The sequence below is a fragment of the Lampris incognitus genome, chromosome 2 (assembly GCF_029633865.1).
Source record: "Lampris incognitus isolate fLamInc1 chromosome 2, fLamInc1.hap2, whole genome shotgun sequence".
NCBI lineage: Eukaryota > Metazoa > Chordata > Actinopteri > Lampriformes > Lampridae > Lampris > Lampris incognitus.
Window position 1 is genome coordinate 96,837,857 of NC_079212.1, and position 19,917 is coordinate 96,857,773.

The following is a 19,917-nucleotide window of genomic DNA, read 5'->3' on the forward strand; positions in this document are numbered from 1 at the left end:
GAGCTCCACTATGGTGCCGGAGTTTTACAGGGATTTTAAATAAGTGTCCCGGTTATCCTGCTGCATTTATCTACTGAATTTATTTTAAGGATTGAGTTATTCAGCGTGTTAGTTCAGGGTTTATAAAAAAAACCTTGAGCCGCTACGAGGAAATCAATATATGTGTGCAAAAGAAAATGTTATTCTCATCCTGATAAAGGACCACACATTATGCTGTGTGTTTAGTTTTTTTCTCTGTTTACTAAATGCTACATGCTTAGGTCTGTACTGTGCAAAAAGAGCTAACATGAATTAAGATCTGGATGCAACACTGAAACAACAAATAAAACGTTAAGATTTAGATAGTCATGGACTGTAGTGCAAGTGCAGGTTTTATACAGAATGGAAGATAAAACACATTATGTATGACCAGCGCTGGGCTTCCTATGATGCAACGATTCCAATCATGACCTTCAGTAAAACCGCCCATTTATATAGCCTCTGATCTTAACCATCTATTGCAGCCTGTAAATAAAAATTTGTTCAGATGAGGTGACCGGGTGGTGTTGTGGTGTATTCCGTTGCCTACCAACATGGGGATCGCTGGTTCCAATCCCCGTTTTACCTCCAGCTTGGTCGGGCGTCCCTACAGACACAATTGGTCGTGTCTGTGGGTGGGAAGCCGGATGTGGGTATGTGTCCTGGTCGCTGCACTAGCGCCTCTTCTGGTCGGTCGGGGCACCTGTTTGGGGGGGGAGAGGGAACTGGGGGGAATAGCGTGATTCTCCCATGTGCTACGTCCCCCTTGGTGAAACTCCTCACTGTCAGGTGAAAAGAAGCGGCTGGCGACTCCACATGTATCGGAGGAGGTTTGTGGTAGTCTGCAGCCCTCCCCGGATCGGCAGAGGGGGTGGAGCAGTGACTGGGACGGCTCGGAGAAGTGGGGTAATTGGCCGGATAAAATTGGGGGAGAAACCCCCCCCCCCCAAAAAATTTTTCAGATTACATCACCTTTGTGGTGGAGAATAATTTAGGGGCAAACCAAAGCTTAAATTGATTGACTGATTGTTTGAAGTGTGACGATTTCCCTCTGTGTTTTTCCAGACTGTTTAGTGTTGTCTTGGAGGTTTTGACCAAAGATGAGAAGGTAGAAGTTGAAGGAGCTGCTCTCCACCCGTCAATGCATGGCCATGGAGGCAAGCCAGGGGGATTTGATGTTAAAGCCCTTCGAGCCTTCCGTGTGCTGCGACCCCTGCGGCTGGTCTCAGGAGTACCCAGTAAGTAATGACAGTCTGCACTCCACATGCAAGCACACCCCTTGTCATCCGAGTGTGTCCATCCTTAGCCTTAGGATTTGGAAATACTTGCAAACACAAAACGGTAGGTTGAGCAATTTTTACCTGTTTCCTCCCCCATTTTCTTAATAATACAGTCCCCCACGTGCCTTTCCCCTTACAGTTTGTTTTTGATGATTGAAGAGATATGCATGATGAGTTCATATGGCATATGTGCAGTCCCTGAGGACTGTTCTGTCTAAACAGGCTGTCCAAGTTAGTGCCTCTGAGACATAACCTCTGGGTGTAACAGCAACAAGCAACCCCATAAAAACACGTATCATGCACTTCTATGCTGCACCCTCGTTGTGTGTGGCAACACATAAGTATACAAACAACAGTACCTTTTGATCATTGAAATTTAATTTTTTGTGTTTGTTTACTAGCTTGTTTTCGTCTTAACTGTCATGTTTTATATATTCTGCAGCGTCTGTAGTGAAATGGTCTCTGAAATGGCACAAATTTACAATTTCATAGAACAAACCGGTAAAGAGACTTGTAATGAGATGGCTATACCCTGTTGCTACCCAGATGTCCAGTGCGTACTTATGCTTAGATATTATATATGCTCTCCTTTACTATATTATGCATGCAGGCATACCGTACACAGTATTTCAGTATGTGAACATTCAAACTTCTCTGTACAATGTCCTCTCTGCTTAGGTTTACAGGTGGTTTTGAACTCCATCATTAAAGCCATGGTCCCTCTCCTTCACATTGCCCTCCTGGTCTTGTTTGTCATCATAATCTATGCTATTATTGGCCTGGAGCTTTTCATCGGCAAAATGCACGCTACCTGCTTCATTCTTGGCACAGGTACACTCTCACGACTGCACAGTATAAGCTAAACTTAAGTGTTCATCCCGCTAACACGGCTATAAGACGAGGTATATGATCAGTTTGCTTTGTTGTGCAGATAAACATTCTAATTGTGTATCATAAAAAAAAGAAAGGCACACTTCATATATCAGGCTGTACAAGCAGACAAAAGATGGTGATGATGGTTGCATTTCTCTAAAAATTAGTTTCTAATTCATTCTGCACAACTTTTGAGTTTTTTGTTTTATTAGGAATTCAGTTGCATTCAGTTATATGCTCTATATCTGAACAAAATATCCTACACAGTAAATTTCACTCTTACAACTATGTGATACCATGCTTTCTTGGGTGGCGCGGTGGTGCAGTGGTTAGCGCTGTCGCCTCACAGCAAGAAGGTCCTAGGTTTGAACCCCGGGGTTGTCCAACCTGGGGGAGGGGTCATCCCAGGTCCTTTCTGTGTGGAGTTTGCATGTTCTCCCCGTGCCTGCGTGGGTTTTCTTCGGGTGCTCCGGTTTCCCCCCACCATCAAAAAGACATGCATGTTAGGGTTAGTACTCCTGTCTGTGCCCCTGACCGAGGCATGGCAAGACGAACTGGAGTGTTGCACGGCAGCTGCCCACTGCTTCTAGCTACACAGCTAGGATGGGTTAAAATGCAGAGGAAGAATTTCCCCATGGGGATCAATAAAGTAATAAAATAAATAAATAAATCATCTCAATCCATGAATTTATTTCAGTCTCATTAGTGGCATAATAAACAAGGGCCATTTTATCCTCATCTTTTTGTGTAGATGCGTTAGCAGAGGAGGAACCAGCTCCATGTGCAATCTCAGGGCATGGGCGCCAATGCCCCATCAACGGCACCGAGTGCAGGGAGGGCTGGCATGGTCCCAACGGTGGTATTACTAATTTTGACAACTTCCTGTTTGCAATGGTGACAGTGTTCCAGTGTATCACCATGGAGGGCTGGACGGATGTGCTGTACTGGGTCAGTATCTTGTTGTCCTCTACATTCCCTGCCACACGCCTTTGAACGAGACATTTATGTAGATCACAGGTGTAGGATGTGACTTACATTCTAACGGTGAAATTGATGATTAACACTAGAACAACCAAACGGTCATTTTGACCGTTTTGGGTTTTCAAAATTTAATAACTTTGTGAAGAAAAAGATACAGACCCGTTGCTTCCTGAATTCTCCTAAATTGCATATATTTGCATTTAAAATGAGTTTTAGATCAATTGCACACAAAAAAAGTTATAAGATCTACCTAAAGCGACCATGAGGCGTCAAAATGACCGCGCATAATTTGTGCGTCATCGTACGCGTCATGTCACTATTTATGACATGTGTTGGTCGCGTCGTTTCCTTCACGAAGTTCATTGCTCTGTCTTAGAAACATAATAGTGTTCTTCAGTGCAGAGAAATAAGCTGTGTCCCAATTCAGGGTCTGCATCCTTCGGAGGGTGCATTCTTGGGCTGATTACGTCATAGCGCTGCGTGAAGGCTGTCCCAATTCGCAGGCTCCGTCAGATGCAGCCCACAAATGCGGCCTTCTTTTCCCTCTTTTTGAAGAATCCACTGCTACTATCCTTCGCGGACTTCCATATCTCAAGATTCTTTGCGCGCCGCTGCTCCGCCCGTCCCCCCCCCCAAAAAAAATATAAAAATAATAATGGACGGTGGACGAATGTGTATTCAAAGCGCCGAGCAAGATTTCACTTATAAATGTAAGTATTGGGTTTCTACTCATTTGAACATCTAACGCCAGATATGTTAAACTTCAGGGGACCTTAAAACCTCAAAATTTCTGTTAAAATATGTGAAGTTAGATGGAGAGGCTCTTCTCCCTGCTGTTGGATGGAGAGGCTCTTCTCCCTGCTCGAGAGGATGATAGAGGCGTTGATTTATTTTTGGTTTGTTGGTGTGTATTGTTATGAATAAGTTTATTGTGCAAAATGTTAGATGTTTTATAAATTAAAATATTGTTACTTTGTTGTATATGTTATCTATTCTTTTTATTATTTACAACTAAAGTACAACCATTTATAAAAGGGTTAACAAACATTTCACTGACAACAAAGGACTGGTTTTTTTCTTTTATTAGAATTATATAAGCGACAGTCTTAAAATTTACAACTATTTACAAATTAGAGAAAAAATTGCTATTTACAAATTACATATTTAAAATGACATATAATTAACATGATTAGCTGAGCAGGAGTCCTTGGCAGTGCTGCTGGGCTGGATGGAATGCCACAAGAAAGACCCTGGTGTCTTCTGGCTGCCAGTGGGACTCTTCAAAGGCGGTTTCCAGAGTTTGTTTGGGGGTGCATGTCTCCGCTGTCCACCACATCGTTCATATACTAGTGCAGCGGTCGGGAACCTATGGCTCGCGAGCCATATATGGCTCTTCCGGTGACGGCATATGGCTCCCAGAAAATTTTGAGTTGAAAATTATTTTTTTTTCAAAAAAATCAGTTTGGAACTGATTTTAAAATACTTGTGATATTTCTTAATAATACTGTGTCATTTTAAAGTAAACAGAAATTAGTTTTGAAGATAAATTTCACGGGTCACGGGTCACCCGTGGGTCGGGTCGGGAACCAATGGCTCGCGAGCATGTCCGGGTCATTGTAAAGGTGAAGAAATCAATTTTATCAGATAGCCAACTAGTTTATCCGCTTCAACCCTTGTAACGGAAAAGATGGCGAAAAGAAAAAAAGACGATGATTACCGTGCATTCCAGGCTGCGTGGACAGAGGAATTTGCATTTGTGGAGAGAGCAGGATCTGTGGTATGTCTAATATGCAATGATAAAATTGCATCGATGAAACGGTCAAATATAAAGCGGCACTTCGATACGCACCATGCTTCATTTGCATGGAAATCTGCAGCGGGGGACAGCAGGAAAAGGGCATGCGAGGAGCTACAGCGGAGAGTGCAGACGAGTCAGCAGCAACTACGTGTGTGGACCAAGCAAGGTGACGGGAATTCCGCTAGCTTTGCGGGGGCTTTGGCAATAGTAAGGAATGGAAAGTCATTCACAGATGGCGAGTATGCCAAAACATTCATGCTTGATGTGGCCAATGAACTGTTTGATGACTTCCCAAATAAAGACAAGATAATCAAACGAATAAAAGACATGCCCCTGTCAGCAAGAACTGTGCACGATCGTAGCATCATGATGGCAAATCAAGTCGAGGAAACACAAATTAAGGACATAAACGCCGGGACATACTTTTCTCTCGCGTTAGATGAGTCAACAGACGTTAGCCATCTATCTCAGTGCAGTATCATTGCCAGGTATGCTGCAGGTGACACACTGCGTGAGGAAAGCTTGGCTGTTTTGCCAATGAAAGGGACAACAAGAGGAGAGGATTTATTCATGTCTTTCATGGAGTTTGCTAAAGAAAAAAAACTACCGATGGATAAACTTATTTCTGTCTGTACTGATGGTGCACCCTGTATGTTGGGGAAGAACAAAGGATTTGTAGCGCTTCTCCGTGAACATGAAAAGAGAGCCATCCTAAGTTTTCATTGCATCCTGCACCAGGAGGCGCTTTGCGCTCAGACGTGTGGCCAGGAGCTTGGCGAGGTGATGTCGCTGGTCATTCGAGTGGTCAACTTTATTGTTGCCCGAGCTTTAAATGATCGCCAGTTTAAAGCTCTGTTAGAAGAAGTTGGGAATCATTATCCCGGTCTGCTTTTACACAGCAACGTGCGTTGGTTGTCAAGGGGGAAGGTGCTCAGCCGTTTTGCGGCTTGCCTGAGTGAAATCCGGACTTTTCTTGAAATGAAAGGCGTCAAGCATCCTGAGCTAGACAACGCTGACTGGCTCCTGCAGTTTCACTATCTCGTGGACATAACTGGCCATCTGAACCAGCTCAATGTGAAAATGCAAGGTATTGGAAATACAATCTCATCCCTTCAACAAGCAGTGTTTGCATTTGAAAGCAAGCTGGAAGTCTTTCTCAGGGACATTGAAACAGGTCGTCTTCTGCACTTTGAAAGACTGCAACAATTTAGAGATGCATGCTTAGCAAGTGACTCCACTCAACATCTGGATCTCCAGCAGCTAGCTGGCTTTACGTTCAATCTCCTGCAGTCATTCAAAGCACGTTTTGGAGAATTTCGTGCGCGCACTGGTCTTTTCAAGTTCATCACTCATCCACATGAGTGTGCAGTGGACAAAATCGACCTGACATGCATCCCCGGGGTCTCTATCGGAGACTTTGAGCTGGAAGTTGCTGACCTGAAGGCATCAGACATGTGGATGAGTAAGTTCAAGTCACTTAATGGAGAGTTGGAAAGTCTTGCGCGACAGCGAGCAGAGCTGGCGAGGGAACACAAGTGGACAGAAATTAAAAATCTTCAACCTGAAGACCAGCTGATTCTTAAAACTTGGAACGAGCTTCCTGTGATATACCACACAATGCAGCGTGTGAGTATTGCCGTATTGACCATGTTTGGCTCTACATATGCATGTGAACAGTCTTTCTCGCATATGAGGAACATTAGGACCAACCTACGCTCACGTTTAACTGATGGAAGCCTCAACGCCTGCATGAAGCTCAACCTCACCACGTATGAACCAGACTACAAGGCCATCAGCAAAACCATGCAGCACCAGAAGTCGCATTAAAAGTAAGACATATTTAATTTATTATACGTTAAAAATACTATATGGCTCTCAATGAAATATATTTAGAAATATTTGGCTTTTATGGCTCTCCCAGTCAAAAAGGTTCCCGACCCCTGTACTAGTGTAACCGGTTATTTTCTTGCCCGGTGCGGGATTCGATACGGGGTGTACTGCACCACAAGGCGACATCACTAACCGCTTGGCTAAAGGCTCTGACCCGTTAGCTAGGGGCTAACGTGTCTTATTAGTAGTTTACACAAGGTTTGCAGGGCTGACTAACGTTAACTATCTAATAACATTACCGTAGGTTAAAATAATAGGTTTACCTCTCCACGGTCCTCTCTCAGCCGGATATACATCAGCTGCTGGCTACGACGGCAGCGCATCTCCTCTTCCTCCAGCATGAGGTAAATTAAAAAACAAAAAAACAAAAGCGGCAGCTCTGGCTCCATAATTTTTCAGTATTAACTTCCAAGAGTAACCGTGACGTAAGGATAAGGTGACCCAACCAGGAAATCCACCGAAGGCTAGACCGTCTCATTTAACAACCTTTGACACGGTATACGGAGGAGCCCCCGGAGGATTCGGCTTCGTAGACCGCGAAGGCTTCACCCTCCGAAGGATGCAGACCCTGAATTGGGACACAGCTTATAGTCTAAACTTGATTTTTGATTATTGCCAACGTGTCTGGGTACAGAAGCACCGTGACTACCACCTGTTGGTAAATAAGGGTTTACCGCTTTAAGAGCAAGATCTGGGGTCGGACTCTGATTGGTTGGTAGGGAGAGGGGAATGAGGAAGTTGTTGTTGTGTGGCGCGAACGGTATTGGGAGCTCCGCGCAAGTGAAAGGAAATATTGTTACTAAGAACTGTGATATATTGGCCCTATGTCAACGTTTTGTGCAGCTGTGAAGAAGGATTAAATGTGTTTCCAAAGAGAGAAGACGGTGTCCTCGCCATTTTCAGACGAAGTGAACTATTGAACTGTGTTGGGTTGCACTCCGGAGTTTAGCTAGCTAGCACCAGGCAGTGACGGACAGCGCCAGCGAACTTCGGCCCTGGATCCAAAATAAATTCGGTTCCCCTGTAACTTCCGGCGAAGGTAGTCAGAAGCCGGAGACAGGAAAAGTAACACACCGAGGCGTTGCGGTATTTTCAGGCGTTGGACGGCGGCCATTTTAAATTGTTTGAAAAATAGTGTTAAATGTTAAAATTTTAATTTTGGTGTTGGTTAGTTTCTTAACAGACATACTAACATATGTAATGCATTAATCTCTCAACTGGGTTTTTTATCTTGACAGAATATAGAGTTTAAAACCCATGGGCGGTCATTTTGACGGCCCACGGTCATTCTAGTAGTTTTTAAGTTCTGGTCGTTGTTTGGGACCGTTTCAATGGTTAATTTCAGTTCTTTTTTTTACATTTCATGTTTTATAGGCCTTGTTACGTTTGTTAAATTAGCAATGTGTGTTTTCTGTTTTGTTTTTCATGTAATATTTTCACTTTTTCTATTTTGCAATTCAAGTTCGACCATGACTCTCTGAAGTTTAAATAGTTTAAAAATAGTATTATAGCTGTTAAAATGTTAACTTTGGCGTCTGTCATTTCCTAACAGACATACTAACATGTGCGATGCATTAATATCTCAAATTGGGTATTTATCTTGACAGAATATAGAGTTTAAAAATCGACCGTCATTTTGACCGCCCGTGGTCGTTTTAGGTAGTAGTGAAACCCCGGTCGTTCAGACCTCCCAGGGCCCGGTTTGTGATTATTCTTGTATTGTAAGAATGACTGACTGATTTATCCAACTGCCAATTGCACCATAATGCTTTCACTTGACAGTGTTTCCCACGGTTAAGAAATATACTTATGGCGCTAATCTGCACTGGTAAGGGGGGCGGGGGGGGGCTGGCTGTGACCCACTGGCAAAAAAAAAAGGGTCTATTAGGGATATGAAAAAATGCTTTACTGTATGAAAAAAAATTGGTAGTAGTTAACCTAGTTAGTCTATTTTTCACATTTTAATAGCCCAATTGGGCTATATAATGAGAAAAATTCGAGCCATAGGCTATCCGTTTTCTCTCACAGGTAGTCTACGGTTCTAATGTGCGGCACAGTCGCCGTGGCTGTACGACGGCACACTTCCTTTCAAAGAATCTGGAGTAACTACCAAAGTCAGAGAATAATTAAACAATAAACAGCAAGTACTTGCAAAAATCTCATTCTCTCCACTTTTTAAGAGTTTGTCCAATTGTGGGCATCCCCCGCTCGCTTGTGTTAGACATACAGAAGCAGAGCAAACAGAGACGAGAGGGGTCGAACCAGGGGAGATTGTCCTCTAGTTAGTATCTAGTTAATCGATCGTGGATGGCATCCCTTTCTCAGACAGATAAGAAAGTGGTTAATTTTTATTTTTTCTGTTAATAAACTGGGCAGCCCACCTAGGTAAGTCTATGTGAGTGAAACACTGCCAAAAATATGCCAGTTTTACAGCAGAGCAGTCCCCCCCCCCCCCAAAAGAAAGCTACTTTTGTCCAACTTGTTCTCTGTTCTTTGTTTCTCTGACACTTTCTAACTTTGACAACTTATATTACTCTTGTCCCCTTCTATTCTGTCCTTTTCTCTTCCTCTTTTCCGTCTAACCCTCTGGCGGTGCCCTCTCCTCCAGATGAACGATGCTATGGGCTTTGAGCTTCCTTGGGTGTACTTTGTCAGTCTCGTGATCTTCGGCTCCTTTTTCGTTCTTAACCTGGTTCTGGGTGTGTTGAGCGGGTAAGCACCGTATTCTCCACGAAGACAGAGACCCTCTTGCTCAAACACAGGCCGAGGGGGGTTCTCTGCATCTGCATGTGTTACTTGTTTGATAACTAGCTGCTCTGGGCTCCCACAGGTCAACGACGCCATCGGATGGGAAACACCTTGGATATATTTTGTTAGCCTGATCATACTGGGCTCCTTTTTCGTGCTTAACCTTGTGTTGGGTGTGCTTAGTGGGTAAGAGGCTGTTTGTGCAGAGGTGTGTGCAGTGGTTTGGCTATGCTGTGTGTGACGTGTGTAAGCTGTGTGTTGTGTCACACCGCTGCTGCTGCATGCTGTGTGAGGTTTACAGCAGGGGCCTGTAGAGGGGCTAGGTCGTCTGGCTCACATCCCTGATTGCTGAGATGTTCAAATGCTCAGAGCTTACATTCCATAGAATTAAAGTGGGGGCGTCCGGGTAGCATGGTGGTCTATTCTGTTGCCTACCAACACGGGGAACGTGGTTCGAATCCCCCGTGTTACCTCCAGCTTGGTCGGGCGTCCCCACAGACACAATTGGCCTAGCCTGCGGGTGGGAAGCCGGATGTGGGTATGTGTCCTGGTCGCTGCACTAGCGCCTCCTCTGGTCGGTCGGGGTGCCTATTCATGAGGGAGGGGGAACTGGGGGGAATAGCGTGATCCTCCCACGTGCTACGTCCCCCTGGCAAAACTCCTCACTGTCAGGTGAAAAGGAGAGGCTGGCGACTCCGCGTGTATCGGAGGAGGCATATGGTAGTCTGCAGCCCTCCCTGGATTGGCAGAGGGGGTGGAGCAGCGACCGGGACGGCTCGGAAGAATTGGGCAATTGGCCAAGTACAGTTGGGGGGGAAAGGGGGGGAAATGTAGGGGAAAAAAATTAAATTGAGACATCAAATCAGTGATACTACCACAGCCAGGTAGGAGCGAGACAAATTTTGGATATTTTATTGTTGCCAGCTTCCCTGACCTTTGCTGGCCTCCGGCTGCCACATCCTCTTCACGGCAACTGCAGAGTGAGCCACTTCCTCCCCCTTATCCCATCCCCAAACCCACAGAACCTCCTGAGAGAGAAATTAATCTCATTCCTCGCCCTTCACTCCCTTTGCGCTCCTAAGCTCTCTCAAACCCCAGTTTGCTTCCCCAGCTCTATGGCGTGTGTGTGTGTGTGGGGGGGGGGTATTACAGTAGAGTTAATTCTCTGTTGGTTGGCCATCTAGTGTTGCCAGATTTTTTATTTATTTATTTTGAAATGACGAATGGAAAAGTCATCAAGGTTAGCCGTGTCGTCATGACCTCAGACACTCTGATGGATCGATCAGTGACTTGATATGGGAGGAATGAGTGAGGTGTGCTAGTCAGTGCTGCAGATTACTGGTCACATAAAAACAGTCCTTGTAATCTTCACCTGTATAGTGTATAATTTAAAAACATTTGTATACATTGAGGCATATATCTTGCAGCTACATTTTAAACAGTAGTTGTTTTTATTGCTAAAAAGAGTGCGTTTTTCAAGCCTCAGCATGCTCTGATGTTGGGCCTAAGATTTGATTGCATCTTAAATACCTTTATTTACATACAAATTAATTTTACATGAAAAGATCCATGTTGTACATCTCCCTCACTTTCGGGTATCTTGCCCTCTGAACACTGATCAGGTTGTGAAGGTTATAAATTCATAAAGGTTGGCTACTGTATGTGTCACGCTACAGTGAATAGAGACGATTCTCCGCCTTAATTGCTTCATTATGCAAATGGGATGCCGGACTGTAGATCCACCTCACTGGACAAGAGATCTTATGAGCGTGGCAATGTGTTGTCATCCAGAGGTGTACATCTCCCTCCAGTGGCGAGGGTTGAGAGCACAATCCACTCCAGGGGCCTCACGTGTCAATCGTGACTATGGGCAGATTTGTTCTCACACACCCATGGAATTTTTTGGCCCTCAAGATTGTCTGACAGTCAGTAGCAAAGCATGATGATTATTTGTAATTCCTTCCTTCTAGCATCTGTTGTCTACCTCTCGCAACAAGCAGTGTCCCAGGCCTGCAAAGACATCAGTGTTAGCCAATCAGTCTCTAAATTCAGGGGTTACCCAGGTTCTACACTGGTCTCTGAGACAAACTTCAGGGCTAAAAAAATCCTATGGATGTGTAAGAACAAATTTGCCCATAATAACGATTGATACATGAGGCCCCGGGGCCTCACACACACAACTTCTCAGAATTGAACAGACAGTACCATATATTCAGTGATTACCTTGTTGTGTTCTGAGTGTCGTAGATAAAACCAGACAGACTTCTGTGGGCTGTCCTCAGTGTGACATTACTTTGTTTGCAGTGACAGTGTTGCTCATTTTGATATACATGTATTTTGCTAATTTGTGTGTGTGTGTGTGTGTGTGTGTGTGTTTTGGAAACCCAAGAGAGTTCTCTAAGGAGAGAGAAAAGGCCAAAGCTCGAGGAGACTTCCAGAAGCTTCGTGAGAAGCAGCAGCTGGAGGAGGATCTAAAGGGTTACTTGGACTGGATCACCCAGGCTGAGGACATCGATCCCGAGAACGAGGATGAAGCTGAAGAAGAGAGCAAGCGTAATCGTAAGCCCCCAACCCTACTCCTTCTTCCACATACCCTACGGCTTTAGAGTATGGCTTAGACTGCTTGAAGTGTAATACTGCCTCACCCTCAGAAGAGTTGCCCTTCAGTATAGACCATCAAATCACACGATGGCTGCATCATCAAGGTAAATGGTCAGCAATGCAAATCATCACAAAGGTTCTTAGTTTGGGATGGCAGTGTTTGCTTTAACTGCATTTAGGGATATTTTACTGCAGAAACAAAAAACAAAACAAAAGGACAGCATGCACTGGACAGTTTGTCATGTCATATTTTGAGTTTTGGAAGTGAAAGTGACATTTTTTAAAAATATATATTGAAGTTTGCTCACCCTATCTGTGTCAGCTCTCAGGTGACTGCATTTCTCTTACCACACACACACACACACACACACACACACACACACACACACACACAAACTCATGCATGCAGCATCTTTAGCTCAGGAGTGCTGTTAGGGAATGTTGGGTTCAAGGATAGGAAACGTGTTTGATGCACGGTACACACTATCCCTGACCTCAGCACATGTTTTGTGGTGGTAGTGGCGCATAGCGTGTGTGCCACTTCAGTGTGTCTGTGGAGGGAGAAAGGGATAAATCATATTACTTGAGCAGAAGAAAACTCCTAATCCAAATCCCCTTTATATAAGCAGCAGCACACATGATGCAGGACAGAGAGACCATCGTTGCTCCAGCGTCTAGTTTCAGCTGTGGTTGTCTCCTCTCGACCTTCTTCCCCCAGCCCTGTCTGCTGTCACTGGAGCTCTGTATGTCCCCCCACCCACCCCACAAAAACCAAGATAGGAGCTTTAGAAAAGAGCATCACCAGTTTAACTTGAGTCCAGCATGTGCTATTCATGCACAGTTCAATTGTATAGTTGCATAATTGCTTTTACTAATATGTGGTAAATATTTACAGACAGCAAAACATCAGAATAACAAATTAACGCCAACCGGAGGTTTTTCGAGCTCCCTTGACAGCTAGTTCTTGAGCTTCTACCGGCGGAGCATCATTGAGATGAATGTCTGCCCTGCTTAGCTTCAGTGCTCATCTTGGCTTTTGGTGTCTGTAAGCGGGAAAAGAACCCGTACTAACATGTGAAAGTGTGAATGTTTTAATTCTGCACTGCAGCATGTCAGTACAGGGCCTCATCACCCGCAGGTGCTCACTGTGACTAACCGCTCTCCATCTTCCTCTTGTACCCTAGCTCAGAGTCTCCAGTCCATGTGGCTCCCAGTGGTGTCGTTTTTGCAGTTGTTGTGTTGAACGCTGTTTTCGTGAATGCTCTATGTGGTGGTTTTTGTCTGCTCTTACCCCATGTTCATACCAGCCCATTCTTGCCCCCATGTACCCTCGCCGTGCGGTTCTGTCTGAATGCATGGGGCTTGCATGCATTGCTCATGAAGGGGTCACACTGGCTGATCTTACCGAGAAGAAGAAAGGAAGGTTTGGGTGGTTCAGCCAGTCCTCCGACACTCATGGTAAATCCAGTGTTTTCCCTACAGCGTTGAGTTCTGTTCCTGTGTGTGTGTGTGTGTGTGTGTGTGTGTGTGTGTGTGTGTGTGTGTGTGTGTGTGTGTGTGTGTGTGTTTGTGTGCGCGTTTGATGCTCCAATTGGTCAGATGCAGATGGACATTGTCTAACGTTTACATGAAATTATTAGATTAGAGCACTTCTTGAGCGCTCTTACCCTCAAAACTAAAAGGATTTTTTTTCTCCAAAGCACAAAATGTCATCGGCTGATGAGTATAACACTCCCTACTGAATGTCACCATGCAGAAGCTTGTTATTAGATCAATTCTTATTTTAAAGTAATATTTTAGATTGAAATGTAATGTTATTTCTGTTTGCTTAGACGTCATTGCTTATGGTAAAAATAGATTTTTTATTATTATTATTTTTGGGCATTTTTTACCTTTATTTTATTAAGTGGCGACAGTGAAGAGGCAGACAGGAAATGGGTGAGCGAGAGAGAGGGGTAAGACATGCAACAAAGGTCACCAGCTGGAATTGAACCGGCGACCATTGAGATCGTGTGGGCCATGTACTATAACTGTTCGTCTATGGGGGCGCTGGTGAAAATAGAATGCTGCCCAGTATCAGCTCAAATCCTCTAACCAGCGCATCCTTAATTAGCGCATGTGGGTCTGCACATGAAGGGTGTGTGTGTGTGTGTGTGTGTGTGTGTGTGTGTGGCCAGACATGTTAAGCCTCATCACCCTGCCTGCTGCTTTCCTTTTGTCTTCGACCCTTCTGTTTGATCATCACTGTCCCTCTACTTCCTGTGCTGGTGATTTTGTACAAACCCCTCCCTGGTAGGTCCTTCCCCTGCTGTTTTTAACGGAATGAGTACAGCCTCTGTTAGGCCTCCAGTTGAAATGCAGCCATATTTGAAGGCAGCCCCACCCCATTTTCTACTCGCGTCCCATTTAAAGCTTAGGCTCAGTACGAATATAGGAAACAAGGCTAAACCCAGATCACCACTCCACCAGTCAGTCATTTTTCCCAGAGAGGGCTGTCTGACTGTTCGGGAATCGAAGCAAACGCTTTCATGCAAACACAGTAGTAGTAGTAGTGTGCTCCTGACAAGCTGGGCTCTCACATACAGAAACCTGAGTTGGAGCTGAGTGGCGTTTCACGAAGCCCCAATGATCGTCTTGTCTGTAGAGACACTCTGAAGCGTGCCGAGTGCTTTGAGAGCAGGTTTTCAGAGACTAGAAGCTCTGTTAGAAGCTCTGCTCTTGTCCTGCTCTCCTCTACCCTCTCCTCGTCATTTGCACTTGTCAGCCCTCGGAGAGCAGCTGTCCAGTCATCTGTTTCATGTCAGCTCCCTGTCAGCATCTTGTAAATGATGGTGATGGTGACAGTGATTATACAGAGACGATGATAATCGTGGTAGCTGAGCTCATTTCTCTTTGGATAGACTAAAAAAGAAAAAAGAAAAAAAGAAGTGAAGGTTGTGGTGCAGTTTCACATTGCTTTTGGTCTGCAGGCCTTTTTTTGCCTGATTGCTTTGTGTTTTGGCATCTGAAATCTCTCTGAATGGCTGGGCGTGACGTAAGCTATCTCCTTTTAGTGTCTTTTTTGCTTATTGATGAGGTTTCCATTCCCCAGGATGTGCTAGTGCACATGTATTCCCCCCCCATTTTTCTCCCTAAACGTATCCGCCCAATTACCCCACTCTCCCGAGCCGTCCCGGTTCGCTGCTCCACCCCCTCTGCTGAGCCGGGGAGGGCTGCAGACTACCATATGCCTCCTCCGATACATGTGGAGTCGCCAGCCGCTTCTTTTCACCTGACAGCGAGTAATCTTGCCAGGGGGACGTAGTGCATGGGAGGATCATGCTAGTCCCCCCAGTTCCTCCTCCCTCCTGAACAGGCGTCCCCAGGCTGACCAGAGGAGGCACTAGTTAAGCGACCAGGACACATACCCACATCCAGTTTCCCACCCGCAGACATGGCCAATTGTGTCTGACGGGATGCCCGACCAAGCCAGAGCTAATACGGGGGTTTGAACCGCTTTCCCTGTGTTGGTAGGCAACAGAATAGACCACTACACTACCCGGATGCCCCCGTGCATGTGTATTTTAAAGGGCTGTTTGTGATTTGCAGTGACTTATGATGTCACATGTAATTGCTATGTGTGTGATAGGTGCTTCTTTTGCTTTTTTACGGCCACAGCGAGCGTTCCAGCCAGTGAGACCGAGTCCGTGAACACAGAGAACCCGAATGGAGAGGACGAGAAAACACCGTGCTGTGGCCCTCTATGGTGAGAACATAGTCCAAAACAGCACACCGTGCAGTAGGACTACAATAGCCCGGAAACACTCAGATCCATACCAGTGCAGAGAACAAAGGTTAAACTGTGGAGAACAAGAACAACCACACCTTTGCTATAAAGAACAGTACTGCTGTTACATCACACTGCAGTCCTCACCTGGTATGACACCAGCAACAGCATCTAAAACACAAGGTCCCACACCACAGGCAGCCGGTCTATCGCTCTACTTTTGTAACCTCAAAATTTTGCATCTTTCAGTTTTTCACAGAAACGGTATATGAAAAACAGAAAAGTCAGTGTCATTAGTTGACTTTAATCACCTCCATTCACTCATATTGTATTCCTTTTCTGTCATACTACTCATGTTTTACTACTGGACACACTTCAGCTTGTCTTTAAATGATTATCTTTATTTCACTGTCTATACTCTATATCTAAACTTTGACCAATTTCGATTCTTTCAGTCAAAAAATTTCAAAGTCAAAGTTCAGGTCAGTATGTCCACTTGTGGGTCTGTGTCTCTCTGCTTGATGCATGCAGCTGTTAGTTTAAGGTTTGTTGTCTGCATGCGATGATACACTATTTTATTTTTGTCAGTGCTTGGCTCTCTCTGTGTCCTGTTCTCTGGAGATTGTTTAATGAGGTTTTACTGTGGATGATAAGTCAACACCCCCATAAAAAGTCAGCACACACCACAGGTATTTTAAGTTTGGCCTCTGGCTGTGTTTTTCAGCTCATTTACTGTACAGTGTGACTTGCAAAAAGATACTGGCACATGTCCCCTGTGGCCCCCTTCTCTCTTTTGACTGTATACATATAAAGCAGACATAATGACTTGCGATAAAAAACACTGGAGTGATGCATTCATTATTTTGTTCAGATATTAAAAAGTATTTGGACTGTTGCCCTCCATGTCACTTCTGTGGTGAAGCGGTTAAGTTGGACTGGCAGTTGCTCTTTGTGCTAACATGTTCCTTTTCCTACAGTCGGCGCTGGCGCCGCTGGAACAGGTTTTGCCGCAGGAAGTGCCGGTTGGCAGTAAAGTCGGTGCCTTTCTATTGGCTGGTCATCATCCTGGTGTTCCTAAACACCCTCACCATCTCATCCGAACACTACAACCAGCCCGAGTGGCTGACGCAAGTGCAGGGTATGTACAGCTCTGCACAAAGATTGTCCAGGAGCCAGTTTTTCATATTAATGTACTTTGTTTGTTTTCCTGTGGCATTTCAGATGTGGCCAACAAGGTGCTCTTAGCCCTGTTCACATGTGAGATGTTGGTCAAAATGTACAGTCTTGGGCTCCAGGCCTATTTCGTGTCACTGTTCAACCGTTTTGATTGCTTTGTGGTGTGTGGCGGCATCACTGAGACTATACTGGTGGAGCTGGAAATCATGTCCCCTCTTGGAATCTCTGTGTTCCGCTGTGTCCGTCTGCTTCGAATCTTCAAGGTTACGCGGTAAGAACACCCACATGCTCTGTGTGTGTGTGTGTGTGTGTGTGTGTGTATGTGGAGTTACACTATATGTACAGAAGTACTGGGACACACCTCTTAATCACTGAATTCAGGTGTTTCATTCAGACCCATTGCCACATGTGTATAAAATCAAGCAGCTAGCCATGCAGTCTGCATTTACAAACATTTGTGAAAGAATGGGTCGTTCTGAAGAGCTCAGTGAATGCAAGCATGGTACTGTCATAGGATGCCATCTTTGCAATAAGTCAGTTTGTGAAATTTCTTCCCTGCTAGATATTCTACGGTCAACTGTAAGTGGTATTATTAAAAAGTGGAAGCATTTAGGAACAACAGCAACTCAGCCACAAAGTGGCAGACCACGTAAAGTCACACAGCGGGGTCAACAAGTGCTGAGGTGCATAGTTTACTATAAGGGTCGCCAACTCTCTGTTGACTCAATAACTGCAGAGTTCCAAACTTCCTCTGGCATTAACATCAGCACAAAAGCTGTGTGCCGGGAGCTTCATGGAATGGGTTTCCATGACCGAGCAGCTGCATGCAAGCCTTACATCACCAAGCACAATGCCAAGCGTCGGATGGAGCGGTGTAAAGCACGCTGCCACTGGGCTCTGGAGCAGTGGAAACGTGTTCGGTGGAGAGACAAATCACGCTTCTCTGGCAGTCTGATGGATGAGTCTGGGTTTGGCGAATGCCAGGAGAATGTTCCCTGCCTGACTGCACTGTGCCAACTGTAAAGTTTGGTGGAGGAGAGATAATGGTATGAGGTTGTTTTTCAGGGGTTGGGCTAGGCCCCTTAGTTCCAGTGAAGGGAAATTTTAATGCTTGAGCATACCAAGACATTTTGGACAATTCTATGCTTCCAACTTTGTGGGAACAGTTTGGGGAGGTCCCTTTTCTGTTCCAGCATGATTGTGCCCCAGTACACAAAGCAGGGTCCATTAAGACATGGTTGGGTGAGTTTGGTGTGGAAGAACTTGACTGGCCTGCACAGAGCCCTGACCTCAACCCCATCGAACACCTTTGGGATGAACTAGAACGGAGATTGTGAGCCAGGTCTTCTAGTCCGACATCAGTTCCTGACCTCACAAATGCTCTTCTGGATGAATGGGCAAAAATTCCCACAGACACACTCCAAAATCTTGTGGAAAGCCTTCCCAGAAGAGTGGAAGCTGTTATAGCTGCAAAGGGAGGACCAACTCCATCTTAATGCCTATGGATTTAGAATGGGATGTCATAAAAGCTCCTGTAGGTGTAATAGCCAGGTGTCCCAATACTTTTGTACATATAGTGTAAGTCTAAGTGAGACATTCTCAATTAATATGTATTCCTGTGTGTGTGTGTGTGTGCGTGCGTGCGTGCGTGTGTGAGAGAGAGAGAGAGAGAGAGAGAAAGCGAGAGAGCAAACTAATGCATGGAGATTGTGTTCAGTGAATCGTTCTCTCCCTTTTTGCTTTTCTCCTTTCTCTTTCTTGCTTCACTCCTTTATTTTTTCAGTCACTGGCAGTCTCTAAGTAACCTGGTGGCCTCGCTGCTCAACTCCATGAAGTCCATCGCCTCCCTTCTGCTGCTGCTCTTCCTCTTTATCATCATCTTCTCACTGCTGGGAATGCAGGTATTTGGGGGGAAATTCAATTTCGACGAGACCCAGACCAAGAGGAGCACTTTTGACAACTTCCCCCAAGCCCTGATCACTGTGTTTCAGGTGGGTTTACAACTGAAATGTACTGACTGTGGCAGTTTATTTATCACCCATCTCACACAGAACACCAGTAGGCTGCCCATCCTAATGGGTCGCCATGTTGGTCCCCTCGCTCATAATCAAGACTAATAGCGACTTGTGTTGTACGCAGATATTGACTGGAGAAGACTGGAATGCTGTTATGTATGATGGAATTATGGCGTACGGCGGCCCTTCCTCCTCAGGAATGATTGTGTGCATTTACTTCATCATTCTTTTTATCTGCGGAAACTGTATCCTCTCACTTGTACCAGCACAACACACACAGCCACTCCAGCTGTAACACACTGAGCCTCTGTTGACACATAGCTGTAGTTTTAAAGTTAATGGTTAGAGTCGTGATTAAACTGTACCTCATGAGTTGGTGTTTACGGAATGAATACTGTTAACACAAACGGCGTCAAATCATTTTAAGATTGAATATGTGTAGAAACTGCATTACAATTCTTGCTTCTAAGTCTAAACCTCACATTTCCTTAACAATGAACCTTAGACATCCTTCTGAATGTCTTCTTGGCTATTGCTGTGGACAACCTGGCAGATGCTGAGTCGCTCAACACAGACGAAGGAGACAAGAAAGGGTGATGATTTGGGACAGTCTTGCATCGCGACACGTCATTCATGTTGGTAACACGGGTCTCTACATTGCCAGGGGTGTAAACCTATCTTTTCTGTTCATCACAGGGACAAAAAGGATGAAGAAAAAGACGAGAAGGTAATACCAATGTTCAAACACTGCGTTGCCAATTTCGATTTACC

General features: G+C 45.0%; 1 protein-coding gene across 1 annotated transcript in view; it reads left to right on the plus strand.

Annotated features, from left to right (window-relative positions):
- Positions 1–19,917, plus strand: part of cacna1da (calcium channel, voltage-dependent, L type, alpha 1D subunit, a) — an 87,813-nt gene that overhangs the window by 35,353 nt on the left and 32,543 nt on the right. Inside the window, exons 4-17 of the mRNA XM_056302150.1 lie at positions 1,084–1,256; positions 1,977–2,129; positions 2,923–3,119; positions 9,449–9,552; positions 11,978–12,147; positions 13,573–13,647; positions 15,847–15,934; positions 16,411–16,437; positions 16,933–17,093; positions 17,177–17,402; positions 18,915–19,122; positions 19,271–19,391; positions 19,652–19,739; positions 19,843–19,873. Coding sequence (XP_056158125.1) covers positions 1,084–1,256; positions 1,977–2,129; positions 2,923–3,119; positions 9,449–9,552; positions 11,978–12,147; positions 13,573–13,647; positions 15,847–15,934; positions 16,411–16,437; positions 16,933–17,093; positions 17,177–17,402; positions 18,915–19,122; positions 19,271–19,391; positions 19,652–19,739; positions 19,843–19,873 — 1,822 coding nt within the window. The remainder of the gene's footprint in view (positions 1–1,083; positions 1,257–1,976; positions 2,130–2,922; positions 3,120–9,448; positions 9,553–11,977; positions 12,148–13,572; positions 13,648–15,846; positions 15,935–16,410; positions 16,438–16,932; positions 17,094–17,176; positions 17,403–18,914; positions 19,123–19,270; positions 19,392–19,651; positions 19,740–19,842; positions 19,874–19,917) is intronic.